The sequence below is a fragment of the Cricetulus griseus genome, chromosome 3 (genome assembly GCF_003668045.3).
Source record: "Cricetulus griseus strain 17A/GY chromosome 3, alternate assembly CriGri-PICRH-1.0, whole genome shotgun sequence".
Lineage (NCBI taxonomy): Eukaryota > Metazoa > Chordata > Mammalia > Rodentia > Cricetidae > Cricetulus > Cricetulus griseus.
In genome coordinates, this window is record NC_048596.1 from 85,152,078 (window position 1) to 85,173,675 (window position 21,598).

At 41.0% G+C, this 21,598-nt stretch overlaps 1 protein-coding gene across 2 annotated transcripts in view; it reads left to right on the plus strand.

The window, feature by feature from the left end:
* The window catches only part of Sox6 (SRY-box transcription factor 6), a 318,006-nt gene that overhangs the window by 288,412 nt on the left and 7,996 nt on the right, over positions 1-21,598 (plus strand). For both annotated transcript variants that reach the window (XM_035442269.1, XM_035442268.1), the window contains 2 exons: positions 10,846-11,079; positions 13,756-13,972. In XM_035442269.1, the coding sequence (XP_035298160.1) occupies positions 10,846-11,079; positions 13,756-13,972 (451 nt within the window). The remainder of the gene's footprint in view (positions 1-10,845; positions 11,080-13,755; positions 13,973-21,598) is intronic.

The window sequence follows — 21,598 nt, forward strand, 5'->3', positions numbered from 1 at the left end:
GTCATCCCAGCTGCCATAGGAGTCTGTAGCTGAAACCAGCTAAAGGACTCTGTTCAGCTATCTGTGTACAGCAAGTATAACTTGAGAATTAAAAAAAATTAAACCAAAACCTAGAACAGGAGACTGCTGAGCCACTGGTGAGAATTCCCTTCATTTTGTAAAGCCACGGGCCACATGCACCAGCTCACCACAAAGTCATTAAGCCTTTTTAAGCTCAGATGAAAAACATTAACAAATACCACAAAAGGCTTTAGTATAGCCCCCTTTGTTCATTCACATATGGCACTTTATAACTCCTGCACCACTCCGCTCGTGTGTTTGTTTAAGCTGCCTTCATCAGGCTGGGCCTGAAAGAACAAAAGACATCTTGAGCAATCCTTAGCAGGAAATGGGCTAATCTAAACATGGTTTGTGACACTTTAAGTAGAATAGAAAGCGGAGGGATTGATTAGCCATTAATGTCCAATTGGCTCCATATGGATGTCGCAATAATAAAGCCTTTTTCAGGGCAGTAGCCGAGTTATTGAATTAGATTCTATGTTTCCTCAGAGCTGACCTTAGGGAATTCCCTTTTGGTTCTTCTTGTTAATCTTTTAAAAAGAAGAGAGTTTCTAATAGAAAAACAGAAGCGCTGTCTATAGTAGCACTCTCATAACCCTGAAATCAGGGGATTCCTTAATTTAACACCCTTCTAATCCTGCTATGATTTCAGTCCTCGGTGTTTTCTGCAAGTGTGCTCGAATCTTCAGGTGGCAGCATTTCAGAACACGATTAAGGGCATGAACTTCAAACCCTGCAATGGGCTTCTCTGCTGTGCTTAGCTGTACAAGGAAGAGTATCCTTGCAGGGAGAAACTTCCATTCCAGCTGGAGAATGGTAGCTCTGAAATTCAGTTTTCTCAAATCTCCCCATGGTGACTTGGAAACTTTGACCTAGAGGAGGTGTGCTAGACTGAAAGCTGGCAGAGCTGAGTTCTAGGTGTGGCTGCTCCTTTTAATATGGTGGAGACTGGTTACTACAGGGAATAGTCACATAATCTATGAGCCTTGGTCCAAATACTGTCTACCTTCATTTGAAAGTATTGTGAGGACTGAGATCATGCATTTAGTGACCACACTTTGTAAATATTGCTTTGTGCACAATTACATAGCACACCTGGTGTGCTATCTTGGAATGTGACTTCTGGCTTAGTCTTAGGCTTTTGCTTTGTATACTGCATGTGACTATCTGTCTGTCCATGATTATAGTTTATCTACTAAGTTTCTTGGTATAGACAAGTTCTTTAGTTGAAGTAAATGTAGGGTGCTTGTCATAGTAGAGTTATAGAATCCTGAGATGAAAACATATTTATGGTCTTCCCTGCATTGGCAAGTAAAAATTAACCCCTTAGGCAAAGGACCACAGGTACCCCATCTTTCATTCCTGAACTGTTTGTTCTTAGTTTTTCTCCAGGCTCTAGCTCAGAAGAGCCAATCATCTATGAACTGTATTTGTCTTCTTCAAGTCAATTCCCCAAAGCAAGCCAGTGTCACTAATCTGCCCAGCTAGAGCCTGGCCTATAGCTCAGCGGGGAGGCACTTGCCTAACATGTGCAAGGCTCTGGGTTGGTCTCCAGCACTGCAAAACAAACAAACGAACACACCTAGCTGATGATCTCTAAGGCAGAGGGACAAGCCATGCCCTGCAGGCCTGGCAGTCTATTTCTCAAACATGATGAGCAATTGCTTCCCTCATGACAAAGTCTTTCTCAGCCACAGAATGTGTTTCCTACTAAGTTAACCACTAGGATAGCCAACTCCTTTCCCCAGTTTTACCTTCTTTCTTTCATTTTAAACAAGAAGAAATCAAATCTTAATTTCAATAAGCATTCTTGTAATGAAAGTAAGTTAACCTTCTGGTGGTTTAAGCAGGAACAGAAGTTAGCAAAGGGCTCTCCTGATTGGAGACAGACAGCTGTCAACAATAGCGAGCTGCATCCCTACCACAGCCATGTAGATTTGGTGGGATGAGTGTGGTGAACAAATTGAATGTGATTTTTAACTCCTCTTCCTAATATTCCATGGCGCCTCCCAGAATTACCTTCTCATCTACATTGTCCCTACTAACCACATAAGAGGCTATCACATGCATCAGGTAACTAAAAAATCCCACAGAGAAAAACCATCATTTTAGTAATGATGAAGCAGTGTGAAATGCTGCGGTTGTGCACTGTCCTATGGGGCCACCTAACGCTGGCCCCACCTCCATTCACTCAAAAGCAACCAATGATAGCTTTCTGACTCTTCCTAATGATGATGTTTTGGTGAACAAGAATGTTTGTGAGTTAATCATGACCTGAAAATACCACACATTTCTAAGGGCTCCTAGGAAAAATGTTCAGAAAAAAAAAATCATTTTGTAAATTGGTTGGCTTTCCAGTTTAAAATTTTGTTGCTTTTATTTTTTATTTAACAGATTTTAAAACATTTTTTCTTTGGGCAGTGTCCTATTTTATGTATACTTTTTTATTATTTTAAGTTTTGTTTATTATTACTAGAACGTCTATGACATTTTTAGGCAGAAGTTTTCATGTATTTTGGAGAGGCACTTGGGAGTAAAACTGCTGTATTGTAGGACAAACTGCCTGGAAATTATTTACTCTTTCATATTTCTGCTAGTTGTCCCTATGCTTGCCAACATTTCATTTCTATGCCATTGTAGCAAATGTGGAATGAAATCCCATTGTGGTTTTAATTTGCATTTTCCTGATGATTAATTACACAGAATAGCTTTCCCTCCCTTCATTGGCTATATCTTCTTTTATAAACTGTCATTTTCCATTTTAAAATTAGATGTTTACTTTTATCCTTTTGTTTTTAAGGAATGAACCATTGATCCTGGCTCTCAGTTGGAGGGTAGGGGAAGGCATGGCAGGAGTGTGAGGTGACTGTCCACTGTTTGTAGTCAAGAAGTAGAGAGAGATGGGTGCTCTAATTTTGTTTCTGTAGCTGTTATTTATGTAGTCTAGATTGAAAGTCTTACCAGAGAAATGAATTGCATAATTTTCTCCAGCCTGTTCTTTACATTCAGGTATTTGTTTGTTTTTTTGTTTTCTGAGACAGGGTCTCACTCTGTGCCCAGACTCATATGGAACACATCTTGTAACCATGCAGGCCTGGCACGCCTGGTGACCCTCCTTCCTCAGCTAGAGGAGTGCTAGGATGACAGGCATTCACCCATAGCTGGCCTCATATTCAAGTATGACTTTTGATGAATGGATGAATTTATTTTGATTCAGTTCAATTTGTTGTTTTTTCTTACAAGTTTAGAGCTGTGAATACCATCAGAAGACTCTCTTAACTCAAAGTCACTCTACAATATAGCTGTTTATTTTGTGTGGAGTGTTATAATTTTACTTTTGGTTTTAAGTCATAACTCTTGTCAAATTAATTCATGAGTGTGGGATGAGAGTTCTTTTCACTGTATTTATTCCCTGGCTTAGTACTAGTTATTGAAAGACTGTCAGTTCTCATTGTGGCTGCCATGGTCTCCCTCTACTAAGGCTCAAGCCTGCCTTGCTCTTCTTCCTGCTTTTCTTTTTTCATAAGTTTTGAAATGATGTCAATATCTATAAGAAACTCTGTGAGAAATCAGTAAATTTGAGAAGCACTGATAACTTAATGATGTCGACTTTTCTGCTTCATGAACATGGTGCATTCTTGATTTATTTAGGCCTTCTGATAGTCCAAATGCTTTGTTTGGGGTATAAATGTCTTGAACACCTTTTGGTTGAATTTAGTATTTTACTGTCAGATATTATTATACATGTAAGTTGTTTTGAGACAGGGTCTCACTGTGTAGCCCTAGCTAGCCTGGAACTCACTATGTAGGCCAAGTTACCCTCAAAATCACAAAGATCCACTTTCCTTTGTCTTCTAAGTTCTGGTATTAAAGATGTGTGTCACCAATCCTAGTTCAATTTTTTTAATGATTTTGATTGTTTATGCCCAGTGCATAGAAATACGAGTGATTTCTGTGTTATTTAATGTCACAATACTGAAAATTTTACTTACTCTAATAATTGTCTTTGTAGATCTCTTAAAATTTGCTTTGCAAACAACTGTTTTTAACAGATAGTGCTCTTCTCCAACCTGTGTGTTTCTGTTGCCTGTTCACTAATGGTGGTGAAAAGCAGCCATTCACTGTGGTGTGAGCTGCAGGTTTCTTAAATGCATTGAACAGAAGAAGGTTCTCTGCTGTCCTGCCTTCTTGAGTCCCTTTATCATGAAAAAATGTAGAATTTTGTCAGTGCCAGTTTCTGAATCTGTTGGTCATGTTTTCCTTTGTGTTCTAATATAATAAGGAAGGTTTATTGTTTGAGTTTTAAGCTTCAAACTATTCTTACATTCCTGAGATTTAAAACTCAAAGCCAATTGCCCTGTTGATTGGCAAGTGTTCCTTCTTCCTCTGTTCTTGTGTTTGGGATGACGATCATCATCATTCACTTACCTGTTGGAAATTTCCCTGTGAATCCATGTCACTAGGAAAAAATAGAATTAGATTTTTTTCCAGGAGGTTTCTGGCTTATAAATTTTCTTTCTCAGCTCTCAGAGAATTCATGCTTTCTGCTTATTTAGTAACTGTGTCTTTCAAGCAATTTGTTCATTTTATCTAAGTTGTCAGATTGATGAAAATTCAGTCATTGCTAATATCCCTTTATTGTCTTTTTAGTGTGACTAGGACCCATAGTGAAATTCCCACTTTCAATGTCAATATTGATGTTTTGGGTTTTTTTCTCTCTGTCTGTTGATTAGTGTGGAATAGGTAAGCCAATTTTATTAATTTTTTTCAAATTACTAAGTCTTCACTTAAAAAATATCTCTATGTGTCTCTCTTCTATTTCATTCTGAAAAAAATCTCTGAATTAAAGTTGAATTATTTAACTCATTTTTTTATCTAAGGTGACTTTGAATGTGATGGGCTTTAGTCATATAATCTGCCTTTAAAAGACCTTCTTTCTGCTTCCATGTTGCTTCTTCATGTCCATGTCCCAGTGTTGAAAGTCTCCCTATGCTCCACTGCTGATCTGTCAGCTCTATTTCTAATGGTGTTTCTGAGGGTGTGTCAGAATCCTTGATTGTTCTCACCGTTAGATTTTTGCCACTTTAGCAACTTGGTTCCATTTACTATCTTAGTTTCCTGAGTCACTGTGCTATTGCTGTCCCATATTTTATCTCTTTACCATTCAAATGGTGAAAAACCTGAAATCCCTTTTACCTGTGGAATTCAGGGTTCAGAACTGGAAGCCACAGTCTGTGTTCTGACACCATAAGCAGCATTGATAGGCTTTCTGTTTGCATTTTGCCACTCAGTGCAAGCACAGTGGGAAGTTTCTTCTTGTGGAAACTCTTTAAAAAAAATAGGATTTCATTACATGAAGTTCCCTTCCTTCTGGGATAAAGTCCTCTGCAGTTTCTGCTTGATTTTGGTAGCTTTCTGGTGTCTTCAGATGGCTGCCGAGCATTTCAAGGGTTTGTCTATTTCAGGTTTGGTCTAATAAAAAGCTATCTGATACTACTAGATGTAAGGGTAGATTGTTTTAACTGCAGTCTTTTTCATCCAATCTAACAAAATGTAAGGTTTTAAAACCTTTCAGAAAGTATTTAAGCACCGTCTTTCTCCCTTCCTTATGTGAGTTCACAGTTAATCACTGAGACTCTTTGGTGGTATTCACTCTTTTAGCTTCTGCTTTGATCTCCTCTAGAATACATTTGTTCTCCTCAGCTTAAATACCTTAAACGCGACTGAGGTTGGCATTCAAGTTGCTTAACAATCCAGCCCCTGTTTATTTTTCTAATTTCATCCGTTAGTATTCCCCTCCCTTCTCCACAAACCCTAGCCAATGCCAGTGTCTTACTGTGCTCCAGTTGCAAGTCTGTCTATTCATTCTGATTCCCTGGAGCACTTTGACACCATGCTCACTGAATCTTGCCCTTCTTTAAGGGTTCAAGCAGTAATCTATCTCTGAAGTCTCCCTGTAATGCACCTGTGTGTACCCCAAGGATGCTCAGAGCTCCTCTTCCCTTTTGTAATGTTCTGAAATCACCTTTGTTAGCACTGGTGTTTAACTTTTAACTAGGTGTCATTCCCCTATCCAAACAACCCCTGAAAAATTCTAGTGTCTGTGTTATTTACCTCATGGAGACTTCTGGTGCTTCCAGTACACTGAAAATTTATTGTGAGAGTTTGCTAAATTAATCTGTAGGGGTGATTACCAAGCACAGTATAGAAATATCCAGCATGTCTTTCAGAGAACTTTATATATACACAAATCCACACTGAACACTCACTTATCCAGCTAGCCCCTGGGATTTACCCAGGAAGGCCCCTCTGTAAAATTAGTTCAGGACCATTGACATAGGCTGTGATGGTAAACTGGGCCTTCTTAACAACCCACCTGGAAAAACTCTGTTTTCTGTCGTCTCTAAATCACTCACTCTGAAGCTTCCTAAGGAAATCTTTGTCTTGGTAGCTCCTATCCTCTCCCTGCAGATGTCTTTGTTTACCTGAAATGTTGTATTTACACAGCCTTCTTTGGAGATGAAGGATGAGTTAACCAACATAAACCCCCTGGTGCAGGGAGACTGTATAAAGCAGGAGGTCCGAGCAGACAGGGGCTTCAGCCTCCTGGTAGGTACTGCTGTCCTCAGGGGCTTCAGTAGAGGTTCTTGGGGTTGCTGATTCTGGTCCATGAGGACTCAAAGGTCAGTCGAGAAGCTGAGGTCCTGGATGCATCGCTGTGAGTCTACACTCCTTCCAGCCACTTTCTAGGGGACTCTCTTGATGTCACAGATCTTTCCTCCACTGTTAAAAGTCCCTCATGCAACACCTAGTGATCCCTATCTGGCTCTGGTGCTGGATTCTGATTTAAGAGTTGGTTATTTTAGAAAAAAATACTTTTCTCTATGCAACTAATGATGTTTTCAAAAGTGAATTGGCCTTGGCACACTTGATATATAGAATTTAAAAGCTTGGAAATAATGCATAGTGTCCTGTAAAACATTTTGTATCTTTTTAAAGGGATTTTTAAAAATGTATTTTCATTTTTAAGCTCTGAATTTATGCATGCATGTATAGTGTATGTATAGAGTCCCCAGCTCTCTCATATCATAAAGGAGATGATAGGGAAGTTTAGTAACACTTTCTAAGTCTCCCCCCACCTCTCATATCTTTGTGAAATTCTTTCCCCACTTCTTTCAAATCTGGAGCCAAAGCTCAAGTGATAGATGAGTTGCCATCTTTCAATAAAAAAGAAAGTGATACCAAGAGATGTTTCCTATCAAAAAATTCAGCCCAAGAAGTCTTTGTTAGAAAGCATCATTCTGCACAGTGAACTCTAGATAGCCTCTAGAAGCTATGTGAGATGCAGCCACTACAAAATGTGAAAATACAAGAGGCCTTCAGCATGTCCCTGTGGAGCATCTGTAGTTTAGCACTATGTTCCTTTAACAACCTGAACACAAATCCAGATATTGTAAGTTCCAGAAAAGAACTTCCCCTTCCTAGGATATTAGTAGTAGTGAGTCCAGAGTGAGATGCCAGTTTTCATGTGCAATGTAAGCTTGTTACCACTTGTCAACAGCAGCAACAGTATATATCAGTCTTAACTGTCTAGTTAAGAAGAAGAGTAACATCTCAGATATCATTTATGTAGTGGTGAGTTACCTTAGGGAATGTGGAAGACAGGAGAGAATGGATATAATCACAAGGAGGAGGAGGAGGGAAGCCAGGCAAACATGTATCCCAACAGTGGGGTCTGGGGACTGTAGATTTGTACCATGTTAAAAGTCACACTGCAATAACAGCTAGTCCAATTCATGATTTTAAACTTTGGTCTCCTTGGATAAGTCTCTTCTTCCAAAATCTTGGTTCTTCCTAACACCATTTTTCAGCTCATTCCTTCTGGAAAAGAAAAGAAGTGACAAGCAAAAGACAGGGTGAAAGAGAGAGGGAGGGAGATGCAGACCTATGTACTCAAGGGTTGCCTGCTCCTTCTTACTTTGCATTTTGTAGTAATATGTACTGCACTTGAATTATTCACTATGGATTCATCCTTGGAGCCCCAAAATTCCTCTCTGAAACTGATGGTGTAAAGTGGTATATGCTGGGGAGGGGAAGAGAAGACTTTGGTAGAGGGAGAAGCTGATCTATGCCCCTTGCAAGATGCAGAATATCAGCCGGGCGTTGGTGGAGCACACCTTTAATCCCAGCACTCGGGAGGCAGAGGCAGGCGGATCTCTGTGAGTTCGAGGCCAGCCTGGTCTCCAGAGTGAGTGCCAGGATAGGTTCCAAAGCTACACAGAGAAAACCTGTCTTGAAAAACCAAAAAAAAAAAAAAGATGCAGAATATCACTGAGCTCTGAAGAGAAGAATAAGCTTAAGCTGTATAACAGCCTTAAGCGAAGGAGAACAGGTAGAGAGGAGAGAGACAAAGAGGAGAGAGAAATGGGTACAAATCTAGAAGAATAACTATCAGCATCAGTAGGGTGGTGTGGAATATATGGATTATCTCTGGACTAAATTCTAAAATCTCACCATGATTTCTGTCAGTGTGTGGGAGGGTAAAGCATCCCATGTCACCATGAAATAATGCTGCAAAGGGAGAAGTGAGAAGCTGGCTATCCGGTTTTGCTAGCAGAGAGGAAACGCCAGCAGAAAAAGCAGGTCCTGAGTGTTAATCACCTGTGGCATAATAGTTAACTTAGAATAATACTGACATGCTTTCACATCTGACATTCTCCACAAACCTGTCTCCTTTTATGTGTACACATGCCAGTATATAAATTGCTGCATCCATGTCAGTTGTAAAGTAATGGCACCAAGGGTGTCATAAATTACCACGGTGATCCTCAGGAGAAGACACTGTCGTATCTGAATGAGTGTTTCGCTTCCAGAGTAATGCATGCCTTCATCTGGCCCAGCAGTCAGCATATTGCCCCATGTTGATGGATATTGTCAGCTGGAAGCTACACTGCATTTCACTGCACAATAAACATGGCTGTCAAACTCACATAAAGTGAAATCAATTTATCCTGTATGGTCAGTGCATTTTAAATGAAATTAATGTACTGTGGGTATGGTGGCAAAAAGGTAGCATATTAGTTATGCATCTTGGGATCTGAGCCTTTCTGAGTAACGCATCATTCTGTCTAGTGGGCTTAAGGAAGGTCTGTTTATAAAATGTGTGTTATTTTTTTTCATAATGTTCAGAAAGTGACCTCACTGCCCTCCTTCATGTTGAAGGAAAAATTCACAATATTAGCCAAATTTCATCCTTTCATCCTGTCTTTTGTCTGTAGTAAATGATGACCATATTTTCCAAATAATAGCACCCCTTAATGTCCTAATTTATTACTGGCTTTGACACAAACAAATTGCTCCTTAAGCAAGGTATCTGGAAATAGGACAGAAGGACCAGAGATTGATGGGGCATGTTGCTCCTGCAGAACTGTGCTACCTGACTGAATGGATTGTTCTAGAAAATGGAGGTGTTGGTGTTAATGCATACTGAATTTGAGGGGCAGGATTACTAGTTTGTGTAGTAGAAACACTAGCTGAGGCCATCAACTGTGCCTACTTCACATTTTACCATAGATGTTGTCAATCTATATAGAGATATTCAGTTGTTAAGACAAGGCAAAGCACACATCACTGTGTCACACTCATAGAGTGTATGAAAAGCCAGAGCCTCATCTACTCATTCATTTAACACACTTCAGTAATTAGAATTCTGTGTGTCACATATGTCACCAGATCCCAGAAATACTACTGCAGGTAAGCCTTATCCCCACCTCGTCCTGGAAGAGTTGTCCATCCATTGTGCTAATAAATTAGTTCTTTAGAAAGTGTCAAAGTTTCATAAATAGTAAAGATATCCTTTTAATCATCAGAAACATATATCAAGACCCTTGAAATGGGTATTTAGCCTACTATTTTGCATATGAATTGACCAATTATCTCCTACTCAATGAATATTTACTATGGTTTTTTGGGAAGTACTAATATACAAGTATGAGAATAAGGGTTTCTAACTTTAGGGATTTCACATTCCAGGGATGAAGTGGAACTGTCAGAAGGAGATAGTCACATATGCAGTGATTACTAAGGGCATGAGCCTATAGGCCAAGGGAGGCAGTGCATCCTGAATGGGCAGCCTCTGTATCATCATGGCTGCTCTTGTAGCCTGAATGCCCTTCCAGGTTGCCTTTCATCCCCTCCCTTACTTACCAGCCGGTTCATCCTTCCAGAATCAGCTGAGATGTCATGTCTCTCAGAATGTACTGGCTGACTGACCATCCCACCTTGTATTCTCTTGGTGCCTTGCTAATTCCAGTCTTGCAGAATTTTCCACATAGCCAGTCATAAGTGTCTGCCCCACTGGACTGTGAGCTTCCTGAAGGCTTTATTCACCTTCCTGTCCCTGGTGCATAAAGCTTCTCTAGTAAGTGATTACTCAGTGAATACATTTTATTGAATTAATTCATTCCTGAAACAGCAGCAACTGAATAGGACTCGAAAGATAGTGGGATTGGCATGGAGGAGTAGAAGGCCTTTGGGGCTTTCTTACCACCTACAACGTGTACTATGTGGTGTAGAGAAGGAACAATGTGCAAAATCAGTTTGGCCTACCTTCTCTGACTCTGTGTCAGAAAGGCTTGTCTAAAAACATCTAAAACTGTCTGCTTCCAAAAAATGTCTTAGAACAGAAGATGGGCCTGGGCACAGCAGTGGAGCCAGGCAGAAAAATGTGAAATGCCCTGGTAATAATACTTTCCCCATCTTGTTCTTCCTGCCCTAACATTACAGGAAGCAAAGCAATGAATGGCTCTGCAGCTAAACTACAGCAGTATTATTGTTGGCCAACAGGAGGCGCCACTGTGGCTGAAGCACGCGTCTACAGGGATGCCCGCGGCCGGGCCAGCAGCGAGCCTCACATCAAGCGACCAATGAATGCGTTCATGGTTTGGGCGAAGGACGAAAGGAGGAAAATTCTTCAGGCTTTCCCTGACATGCATAACTCCAACATTAGCAAAATCTTAGGCGAGTGCTGCAGCCCAGCTGGTGCTGATATCTTACCCTACAAGGAGGGTGGGCTGGGTGCAATGGTGGCAAGCAGGACCAGAAGAGACTCCCTAAGGGAAACCCATCGGCAGGGGGCAAATGAAATTAAAGCAAATGGCCATGGCAGCCTTGGGCATTTTCTCTCAGAGTGTCACAACACAGTTCAGGTGAAGGGATGTTGCCTGTAAACTTTATTCTTGGACAGAATTATCACCAAGTAAGCCTGGCTAAAAACTTTAATTTAGAGCTGAATTTAGAGTAATGTGCTTACATTGTAAATTTAACAACTATTGAGTGAGCTCACAGAACTCTCAGGGACAGGCAGCCCTGTAAACACAGACCTTACAACCCAGGTTCACATGGCCCACTGGGGGAATTCACCAAGTACTAGGGGTGCCCCCAAATGGTGTAAAATTCATAGGGTGCAGAACAATGTCTCTAATGATAACTTCAAGACTTGTAAAATAAAGCTACATTTAATCTGATGCTGTATGCCTAGTTCAAATTTCATAGCCATGAGCCGAGCTGCAACCGCAGGGTAAAGCCCTGCTTTGCCAGCACCATCCTCCAGGTTCTCAGGCTTAAATTCAAGCCTTGTTCCATCAGGGTAAGCTTGCCTCGCATAGATTACACAGTGTGGAACTGTTGTGCTCAACATATTGAACATATTTTATTCAACATGCAGCATTACAGTCAACATGTTTCCTCTTTTGAGAGAAGAAACACAGACGGCCCTGTTCTGTTTAAGCTGCCACTGTAGAACAGAACCCAAAGGAGCCGCCTAAGTTTCTGGAAAGCACCAGGCTTAAACTGTGGCTTTAATTCTTTAAATGTTTTGTTCAAGAGCAATAAATATTTAACCTGAGTAAATACCAGTGATCTGGGCACACACAAATACACGTGTTTTGTCACAAAATAAATGATTTAACTTGATTCTGAGACATTTTGAGACAGGAGCCTCTAAGAAAATTTAAAACATACTTTGGACCAAATAGATGTAGAACATGTAAACACAGGCTTTTTACTTTTTGTTTCTTTTGCATTTTAAAGCAAATGCTAAATATCACTTCCATTTAGAGAAATTTCAATTTTAGGGTTTCAGAGATAGGCAAGGGGATGATATTCTTTTTAATTTAAGTACAAGTTAAAATGTTCCTAATGGGCAGAATACACACACACACACACATATATATATATATTCTAAATTCAAAGACCTATAAAAGAAATCAGTGTTACTCCAGCCTCACAGCTACTGATAACTTCTTGTTTGTTTCTTGCATTTTTGGTAGCAGCATTTGTAAGCTTTCAGATGGGCACAGACGCCCTCTGTTTCCATCTTGGCAGCCTTGAAGAATCTCTATTATTGATATGCATCCTGTGAAAACATTACAAGGAACATAAAAAGTATATTCATTAAAATGTAAACTGTTATGCACGAGCATTTCACATTTCAAGGGTGCCAGCAATCCTAACCTGGGGCCCTATGCTGGCAGCCAACATAACAAGCTGATTGGCATAGCCGAAGGATCTGCACAATTTCATGCAACCACCAGGAAAGGACAGGGATGCTGTGAGAGCAAACCAGGGTACTGCTAGCTACTGAGACTATTTGTACAACTTTGCCATTTGTTTACGTGTGAAAAATCGCCACTGAAGAACTGCTAACATCCAGTCTGCACAGCTGTAAGCACTTTATCCACCAGACACAAAAAATGCAATTCAATACATGTGAAAAAGCACATCCCTTCTCCATCAAGTGTTTAGATAATTCTTTGTAAACAATATTAGAGAAGGGAATACTTTTCCTTCTTCCTGTATAAACCATCCTTTAAAAATCTGTGCTTTTACTGGTTCGTCTTTGAATGATCATTTATAGAACTTGAGAATGGTGCATATGACTTCAGCTGCACCTCCCCTTCCATAGCTACAACCTCTTCAGGAGAGTTGTGTCATCCTAAAGGTGACAATGCACAGGGTAGGTTTCTATATATGCAAGAATGCTAACATCTATGTAAAGATGCTTGGAGAGCGGGAGAGACTGCAATTTCTGAGACCAAGAGAGGTTCTTGCTCCCTGAGAATCCTGCCAGTCTCAGAAGCATGCCTTGAAGGTTTGTGATATTAACCCTTGAGGAGAGAGAGAGGAGGGGAGTGAAGGAGAGAGATGTGGAAGCTGAGAGACAGCTAAGCCGGGAAGCTGTTGGTTGTGGTAGCAAAACCATTTTACAATTGCGCAGTGGGGCTGGCTCAGAAGGCAACATACTTGTCTCACAGGCCTGGCGAGGTGACCTAACTTCAATCCTCAGAATTGATATAAAAGTGGAAGGAGAGAAATAATTTCCCAAAGATGTCTGTCCTCTGACACACCTGAACACCCACGGACACATGCAATAATGACAATAATTTTAAAAATAGCATAGTATCACCAGCCATAAAATACTGAGAGAAAAAATACAATAAACACATTGTATTTTTGTTGTTGTTGTTGTGTGGTGCTGTGATTTAAAGGACAGGTTGGGAGGCTCAGTGGTGTGTGGTAACAGGAGCTCCTGGGCAAAGGCAGTAAAGTAATGGGAAGCATGACCAGTCATACAGATCTGGGACATGTGGACTTCACCATGACCGCTTATATACTTAAGGCTAATTTCATGTTTAGGATCTCGCTGGAAATCCATGTCCAATCAGGAGAAGCAACCTTACTATGAAGAACAGGCCCGGCTAAGCAAGATCCACCTAGAGAAGTACCCAAATTACAAGTACAAACCCCGGCCGAAGCGCACGTGTATCGTGGATGGCAAGAAGCTGCGGATTGGGGAATACAAGCAACTGATGCGCTCCCGGAGGCAGGAGATGCGACAGTTCTTCACTGTGGGGTACGTAGCCCTGAGTGGAGCCCCACCCTCCCCTTCCAGGAAAGAACCATAGATGCTTCTAGTGTATGTGTTTGGGAAAGAGATTAGTGAAGGGAGGATTGTGACACGCGGAGAGCATGGCTATGGGACTCTCTCTGCCTTGTCACAAGCCTACAGCTTGTCTGCTGCCCCCCTCCACACAAACCTGCTGATGGCATGTCTTCCATGCTCACCCGAGAGGGCCAGTGCCCACACACAGAGTTTCTGGTAGTTTATTTAGACAGACACACAGGGAGAAAAAGTAAAAACTGACTCTTAGAAATCCCCACAGCTTCCCGGCTTCTCTGGTGGTGCTTCTGACTGTAGTCACAATGGTCTGCTTTTGTTGTGGGATCTACCACAAGATAATTGGCCTTGACATTGGTTAGAAGACCTCATTTTTGGCACCGTATCCAGAACTCCTGTTGCAGTAAATTATCCTGTGGTGGAAGCAGTAACAATGTGGATTTTCTTGCTTAAATCAGAAACTGGGCATGTTTTTGATATCTTCAAGTCTGATTTCATGTCATTTTGTTTAAAAATTAGGTAATAGATTTCTGGTATAAATTTCGACTTGGCTGACGGGCTGTCTGCATTCAAGAGCGGCCCCTCCTAACCACAGTAGTCAGGATAAGTGGGCAGATGCCTAGAGATTCCAGCACTCAGACCTTAGCAGCCTGTGTGTGTGGGGGGGGGCACCCTGGAGACAGAAGCTGAAGCAGCTGCAGACAGAGGGAGAATCCTAGGAGAGGGTTGAGAGAGAGGAGTGGAGGAAGCAGAAAGGAAACCACATTACCAGGACATGTGAAGGACAAAGGGGAGCTGTACCCTGGCCTAGTAAGAGAATTCCATTTAAAGGTGCAAAGAGAGGGGCCTTACATAGTGAGTGCGGCACTCTTCCTGTTTAAGGATGCTCCAAGGGAAACCCTGAGGATGGAACTTGCTGGTCTTAGAAGTCTGTGTTTAAAAGGGTGAAATGAATTCAAATAACAAATAGCATAAGCGGGAAGTCAGTAAAAGAGCCTTCTATGTGTGGTACAATAGGTTCTTGGGGACAACTGGGGCTTTGGGGTTTGATGATTGGGCAACAAATGCTGACTCTGTCACCTACTTGGGCAGGGACCTTACCTTTAGCCAGCTTCCATTTCCTCACATGTAAAATGGGAGGAATGATAACAGACAATCTGTATAGTTACTGAGACAAGTCAAGAAGGCAGAACTTTTAGAAGACAGTGCTTAGGACAGTAGCTGGAAACCCCGGGACCAGCATTTTGACTTACTAGGTATCCGCTATCCCAGCAAAGCTATTTATCTCCTTAGTTCACCTAGGAGTTTCTCTAGACTCTTGGCATAAAGAGAATTGCCCCACCTTATTAATTGAAGATTCTAACATGTTAATAAATGAAGGTGTGGCAAAATAGGCTTATCAAATACCTCTGTGCTGTGAGTGTTTGCACCTTTTACAATGATGCTTTTAACACAAAAAGTACAATGCAATATAATTGGACCATTCACATGATAATGAGACAGTTTATGAAAAATACAGGTTCATAGTGCCCTTTCAGCAGACTAGTCATTTTAACACAATATGGATTTAAGACTGCAGGATGTTAAACAACATCCTGTATGTTTAACCTGGTATTGCATCCTCGAGACTGTATTTATCTTTTTGAAAAGTTTAAATTTGAGGGCTTTTGTGATTCCTGGCCTTCTTATGCCCCTATGTGTTGAGTGATACTTGCTGGGTCTCTTTGACCACAGTCCTTAAAGGTTATCAGAAGTACTGTTTGTTTCCTGATACTTGAACAGATGAGTTATAGCAGTGCTATTTAACTTAGTCATCTTTGCTACAGAGTACACTAAACTGGGTCTGTATCCAAATACCCCATCACATACTGGTGCAGACTGATGAGATTGGTAATTCTCAGTTAACTTAGTGACATCTACAATTTATTGGGTGCCCACACTGAACTAGGTGCTTGTATACCCAGGTCACTCAATCCATAACCCTCTAAGTAAGATACAGGAATTAAGGTTCAGAGAATCTGCATGGTTCCCAAAGGTGATGAGAAATGAAAGCTCAACTTCACATCTTCATCTCTGTCATCCCTAACAGCAAAGAAACCCTCCTTACCATATATCCTCACAATGTGCCTCATAAGTTCTTCTGGGACAGACATGAACATAGCCGTGCAGTTTGTGAAGGGCTCCTGGACCCTGAAAGCAGTGCAGTACATGGCTGTGGGATGTGCTGATATGAGCTGTAGGGGCTGGACTGCTCCTGACCGCACAAGAAGATCTGTCAAGGAAGGATAGCTTCACTCTCTAGAACAAACAGTGCTGCCAAAGGACAGGCAATGACCAGAACGTCTGTTCTGGGTTTTTGTATTTGTTTTTTATTTTTGCTTTGTTCGTGTGTTTTCTGGAGATAGGGTTTCTCTGTGTATCCTTGGCTGTCTGAGTGTTGGGGCTAAAGGCATGGGCCACCACTACCACCAGGCCTGTTCTTTATTCCCAGATGACTGCTTCCCTCTGCCCAGTTCCAGGAATACCTGCTACATAAAGCTAGTATTTTCTTCTAAATAGTTAAATCTGATAGAGTGGTAACTCCCCAAGGTTCATCTTTGGAAATTGATCTTTATTAGCTGTAAGTTTACAACCAGCAGAGCAGAAAGCAAAACAAACAAAAACTCAAAGATTATTATTGACGTCTTGATGGGGCATGATCGATTTTTATAGCTGATTTTGAAAAGACATGCATCCCTTTCAAGCCAGAATATCATATACATTACTTGACATTTTTGTGCATTTCCATGACTGTACAACTTAACTGATGAGTTAGAAAACTTAGCTATTACAAAAAAATTCTGTCAATAATATGTAATAGAATTTCCTCTTACCTGTCACTTAACTCCTTCATATGGCACATGAAGTATTAGGATTTTGTGATCATTCTATGACTACAGAATTGATATTTTCTGAGGCCTGTCTAGCTACAATGTTATGTTTTACTAATGAATCATTGCTAAAGTTGCTTTTTATTTAGAACACATTTAGTAATTTTCCCCAGAACTAGTAGTAAATTACACAGACACTGAAGAGTATCCAAGTGGCATGACTTTGTAAGCATCGATAGTGGAAAAGTATTGAATACTCATACTATGCAATATGATGTTCTAAGTGAAGAATATAGATTATTGAAAATATACCAAATGCATTGGATAGACACCATCACTATTTGAGGACTGACAGGCACTTTGTTGGTAGACATGAAATCACTTGTCCAAGGCACATAGTCAGGCGCATGGTTGAGATGTAAGTCAGGCTGATATGGTTATAATATATGTTTGCCTTAACGTTGTATGCACGTCACAATTAGAACCCATGTAGGACAGTAGTAAAGGCATTGACTCCAGAGCCAGTCTGTTCTGGCTCCGGTGCTAGAGTGTGTTTTCATCATTGTACTGGCGTGGATAAACCTTTGTTCCTCAGAACCTCCAACTCTGCCTATCAGTTTTCTGTATGTAGAATAAGGATGACCATGGCACCAATATGACTCAGCAAATGGAAAATGCCAAGAACACTGACTAATGTGCAGACCTGTTATTTTAGAAAAATCTATGAGTCCAGTATTTATTTCATACTATATTAGAAGTATTATCTTCCTAGATAATTGTGCCCCTAAGTGATCTGAAAACCCACCATTTTCATCTTAAATATACAGGAGTCAAGTGAAGCCTAAGACACAGTTTTCTGTTTGCTGCACTGTCCCATAAGGAGCTAGTGTAGAACTACTAGTAGATAATGCAAGAAGACTGCTCATATTTCCACCCCTTCCTACAGCATCATCTGCAGAGCCATGCAACCCACCTCACATTCTCATGAACCAAGTCCTGTTGCCTCCACTTACAGACCTTGACAGGGTCTAAGGGGGAGCAAACTATTGAGGTTCACCAGCATAAACATGTAATCCTTTTATATTTGTCACAGCCAGACTATTCCAGAATTACTCTTGTGATTTAAAACCATGTCTCCATGCTGGTCTCAATCCAGCCCAGGTAATGCTTTGTTCCAGTCAGCTGCATGCAAATATTTCCAAGACATCTTCAGCTTCTGTCTGGATTATTTGTAGAGCTCAAGGTCTGCCAGCTACTCCTATCTGTGAAATGTGCAGTGTTTGAATTTTGACTTTGAAATTGATCTCTAAAGGAAAAAAAGTGCTTTTTCTAGGAAAGTGATTCCTGATAGACAGCACATAATGCTGCTGGCTTATTTTTTTCAGTTTGTTTATTGATTAACCAGTCAGTTGTTAAGAGCCTATTAGAAACCAGCAAGATGTCCAGTTCTGTACTAAATCACCAAAACACAAGGCATTTCCTATAGACAAAAGTTTTTGGAGCGTTCAATGGTTAGATAAGCCAGACACATGCATCACTGGGTGTGTTAGAGTTTCTATTGCTGTGAAGAGACACTATGACCATGGCAACTCTTATAAAAGAAACATTTAATTGAGGGGACTTGCTTATAGTTTTAGAGGTTCAGCCCATTAATATCATGGCAGGGAGCATGGTGGCATGCAGGCAGACTTGGTACTGGAGTAGCAGAGAAGTCTACATCTTGTAGGCAACAGGAAGTAGACTGAGACACTGGGTACTATCCTGAGCATAGGAAACCTCAAAAGCCACCCCCACAATAACACACTTCCTCCGACAAGGCCATACCCACTCCAACAAAGCCACATCTCCTAATAGTACCATTCCTTGTGAGATTATGGGGGCCAATAACATTCAAACTACCACACTGGGTTAACTGATAATAGTTTGCACACAAGCTACAGTACAGGTAGTGTTCACAGTACAGCATGATGAAGTGCTTATCTAGACACATAGACAGGAATAACTGAAGCCCAGGAAAGAAGTTTGCTATGCAGTAAGACCAGACCATCCACAGGTACCTTGGAGGGAGGCACTTGAGGTTTGGGAAGGTCTGGCTAGTAGAAAGTAGATTCCTGAGTATGAATAAAGGAGGGGGTTGATGCCTGGGATAGAAAATGTCAAATATGCAATAATACAAAGGAGATGGTGATGAACATATAAAATAGACTGGGTGGAGCAACAGTGAGAGCCAAGGTGCTTCAGCTCACACTAGTTGTGCTCACTTTAATAATATGACACAGCCAAAGTAGAATATAGCTTTGTACTTCATCTCCACAGAGTCTGTTGTAGCCTCAGAAGGGTCTCAGATCTTATGTGCTTTATGTCACCTACCACCCTTGTAATCCTTAGCATTTTCACTAAGGCTCCTGGCTGGCTGGCTTGCCACCTCCCAAGAAAGATGCTTCCTTTGGGAAACCTCTCTAGTACTAGAAGGTTGTTTCTCCTTCGCTGCTCTGAAATCTGCCTGTTGATTTGCAAATTGGTCCTGGTACTCTGGTTTGGTCTTCTGTTTATGCAGACAATCTTTCAACCTCTAAAGATTGTCATATCCTTATCTTTTTTGTCATTATCCCTCCCAGACTTCTAATCTCATGTCTTTTCTTGTCTGAAATGCCACTTATATTTTCCATTGTTTCTTTCTTCCCATTTACTGGTCTGTTCCCTTATCCACTAACTCAATGTATTCACCAAATTTTTACTGAGTGTGCTCCATGGTCAGGCATTGTCTGGACTCTGGAGCTAAGTTAGTGAAGAATACTATTCTTATGAAGCTTACATACTAGTAGTGGAAGAAGTCATACAATCAATCAATGAACAAATAAGTGTAAAATTGCTACAAGCACCTTCAGAGAAAAGTAAAATAGGAAGGGGCAGTGGCAGAGTGTTTTGGAAGCTGGTCCAGTGGTTAGGGTAGCCCCAGCATTTTCCAGAAAGTGAGAAGGCAAGCTGTGCAGATAGTAGTCAGAGGAGACATAGTCCTCTAGGTCTCTAGGAGTAACTATGCCTGTTCATTAAAGACAACGGAGTCCAGAATGACAGGAGCAGAACAGAGGAATAGATGGGAAGAATTATAGATGTCATGGAGGCAAACTGTGAAAGACCTTACAGGCCATTGTGAAGTTGAGTTTAACTTTAGGCATAGAGGAAAGGCTTTGAAGAATTAAAAACAAAGGAAAACAAAAGATTCTGGGCTTTGAAAGGATCACTCCAGTCACTTTGTTGAAACTTGTCTGAGGAGGCACAGCCTGTCAGAAAGAGGCTAGGCTCCTAGGATAAATCATACTTGAATTGATGGTGGTTGAACCAGGTGTGTAGGAGTAGAGGTGCCAAGATGTAGATAGATTCTAGATACTTTCCCCATGTAGAACCAACATGGTTTGCTAATGGATTAACTGTAGTAATTGAAAGAACTCTTACTAAGGATTGGCTTGAGCAACTGGAAAGATTGGGAGTACTCGTTAGCCAAGATCAGAGTGGCCACTCAAGACTGGAAATCCAGAGAATGACTAGGAGTTTGGTTTTTCACCTATAAGACTGAGATAGTCTTTAGCATCTAAATAAAAACACACACAAGCGTGAGTGTGAGAGAGAAGGAGGGGAGAAAGAGAGAGTGAGTATGAGTTTAGGAGGGAAGGTACTTGCTAGAGATATAAACTTTGGTGGTATTAGCACACTGATACTATTTAAAACCACAGTATTGCATGAGAACCAAGCTGACTTTGGATTTAGTATTTGGAGTTGTTTTCAGTATAGTATTGGAGTAATGGAAATGGGTCTAAGGAAGAACTGAGAGGAAGAAATGAAGAGAGACAACCTTCCTGAGTTTTGTTTTAGAACATCAGAGAAGTAGGCAGCAGCTAGAGAGGAGAGGAGAGGTAGTAAGCCATGGGAAATCAGTTCAGTGGACAAGCAAGAGGCTTCTGTGTCAGATTCTGACCTTATGAAACATGCGAAGTGCAAGCAGAGGGTTGGGCTCAGAGACACAAGTGAGTCAGTGTGATGGTGGGAGCTTCTAGTTGTGTCTAGTTGCCACATGAAATGAAAAGCCAGGCCATCATCTTTGAATGACAAGCCAGCTTTGATGAGTGTTGAAAGTACTAAGGGGCTGGCTGTCTTGGAGAGAGAAAGGAGTAGACTGGGAGAAGGTGCCAAATGTTGCTGTCTGACAGCACCAGAGGCTGTTGCAAAGCTCACATGTTACATGTAGAGAGCAGAAGCAGGGCAGTGCACTTTCTCCACCCAGGTTCATCTGAGTGCCTGGCAGAGCAGGGAGTGAGTGGCCCTGCCTCGAGACCCACTAGTAAAGAACTTTCAGGAAGGTGGTAGATGGAGCAGAGGCCTGGAGAGGAGAATAGCAACGAACCATGGAAAGAAAGTTAGGTTGGGGGAGGGCTTGACAGAACCAAGAGCTGAGCTTTTGGCTGAATTTACATCTACTTAAGACATAAAAATAACAGATATACATATCATACAGATATTTTAATTAAAATACTCCAAAAAGCGACCATCTATTCTCATGAAAAGCATGTGTTTTCTGCACTTAAAGAAAATGTTCCATTTGATAGTTTGTATTGGTCTGAAAAGTTTAGAATAACTGTCATATTAGGAAATCTGTAAAATGGGCCAATATTGTAGTCAAGTGTTCTGTCTACACTTGTAAATTAAGACAAAA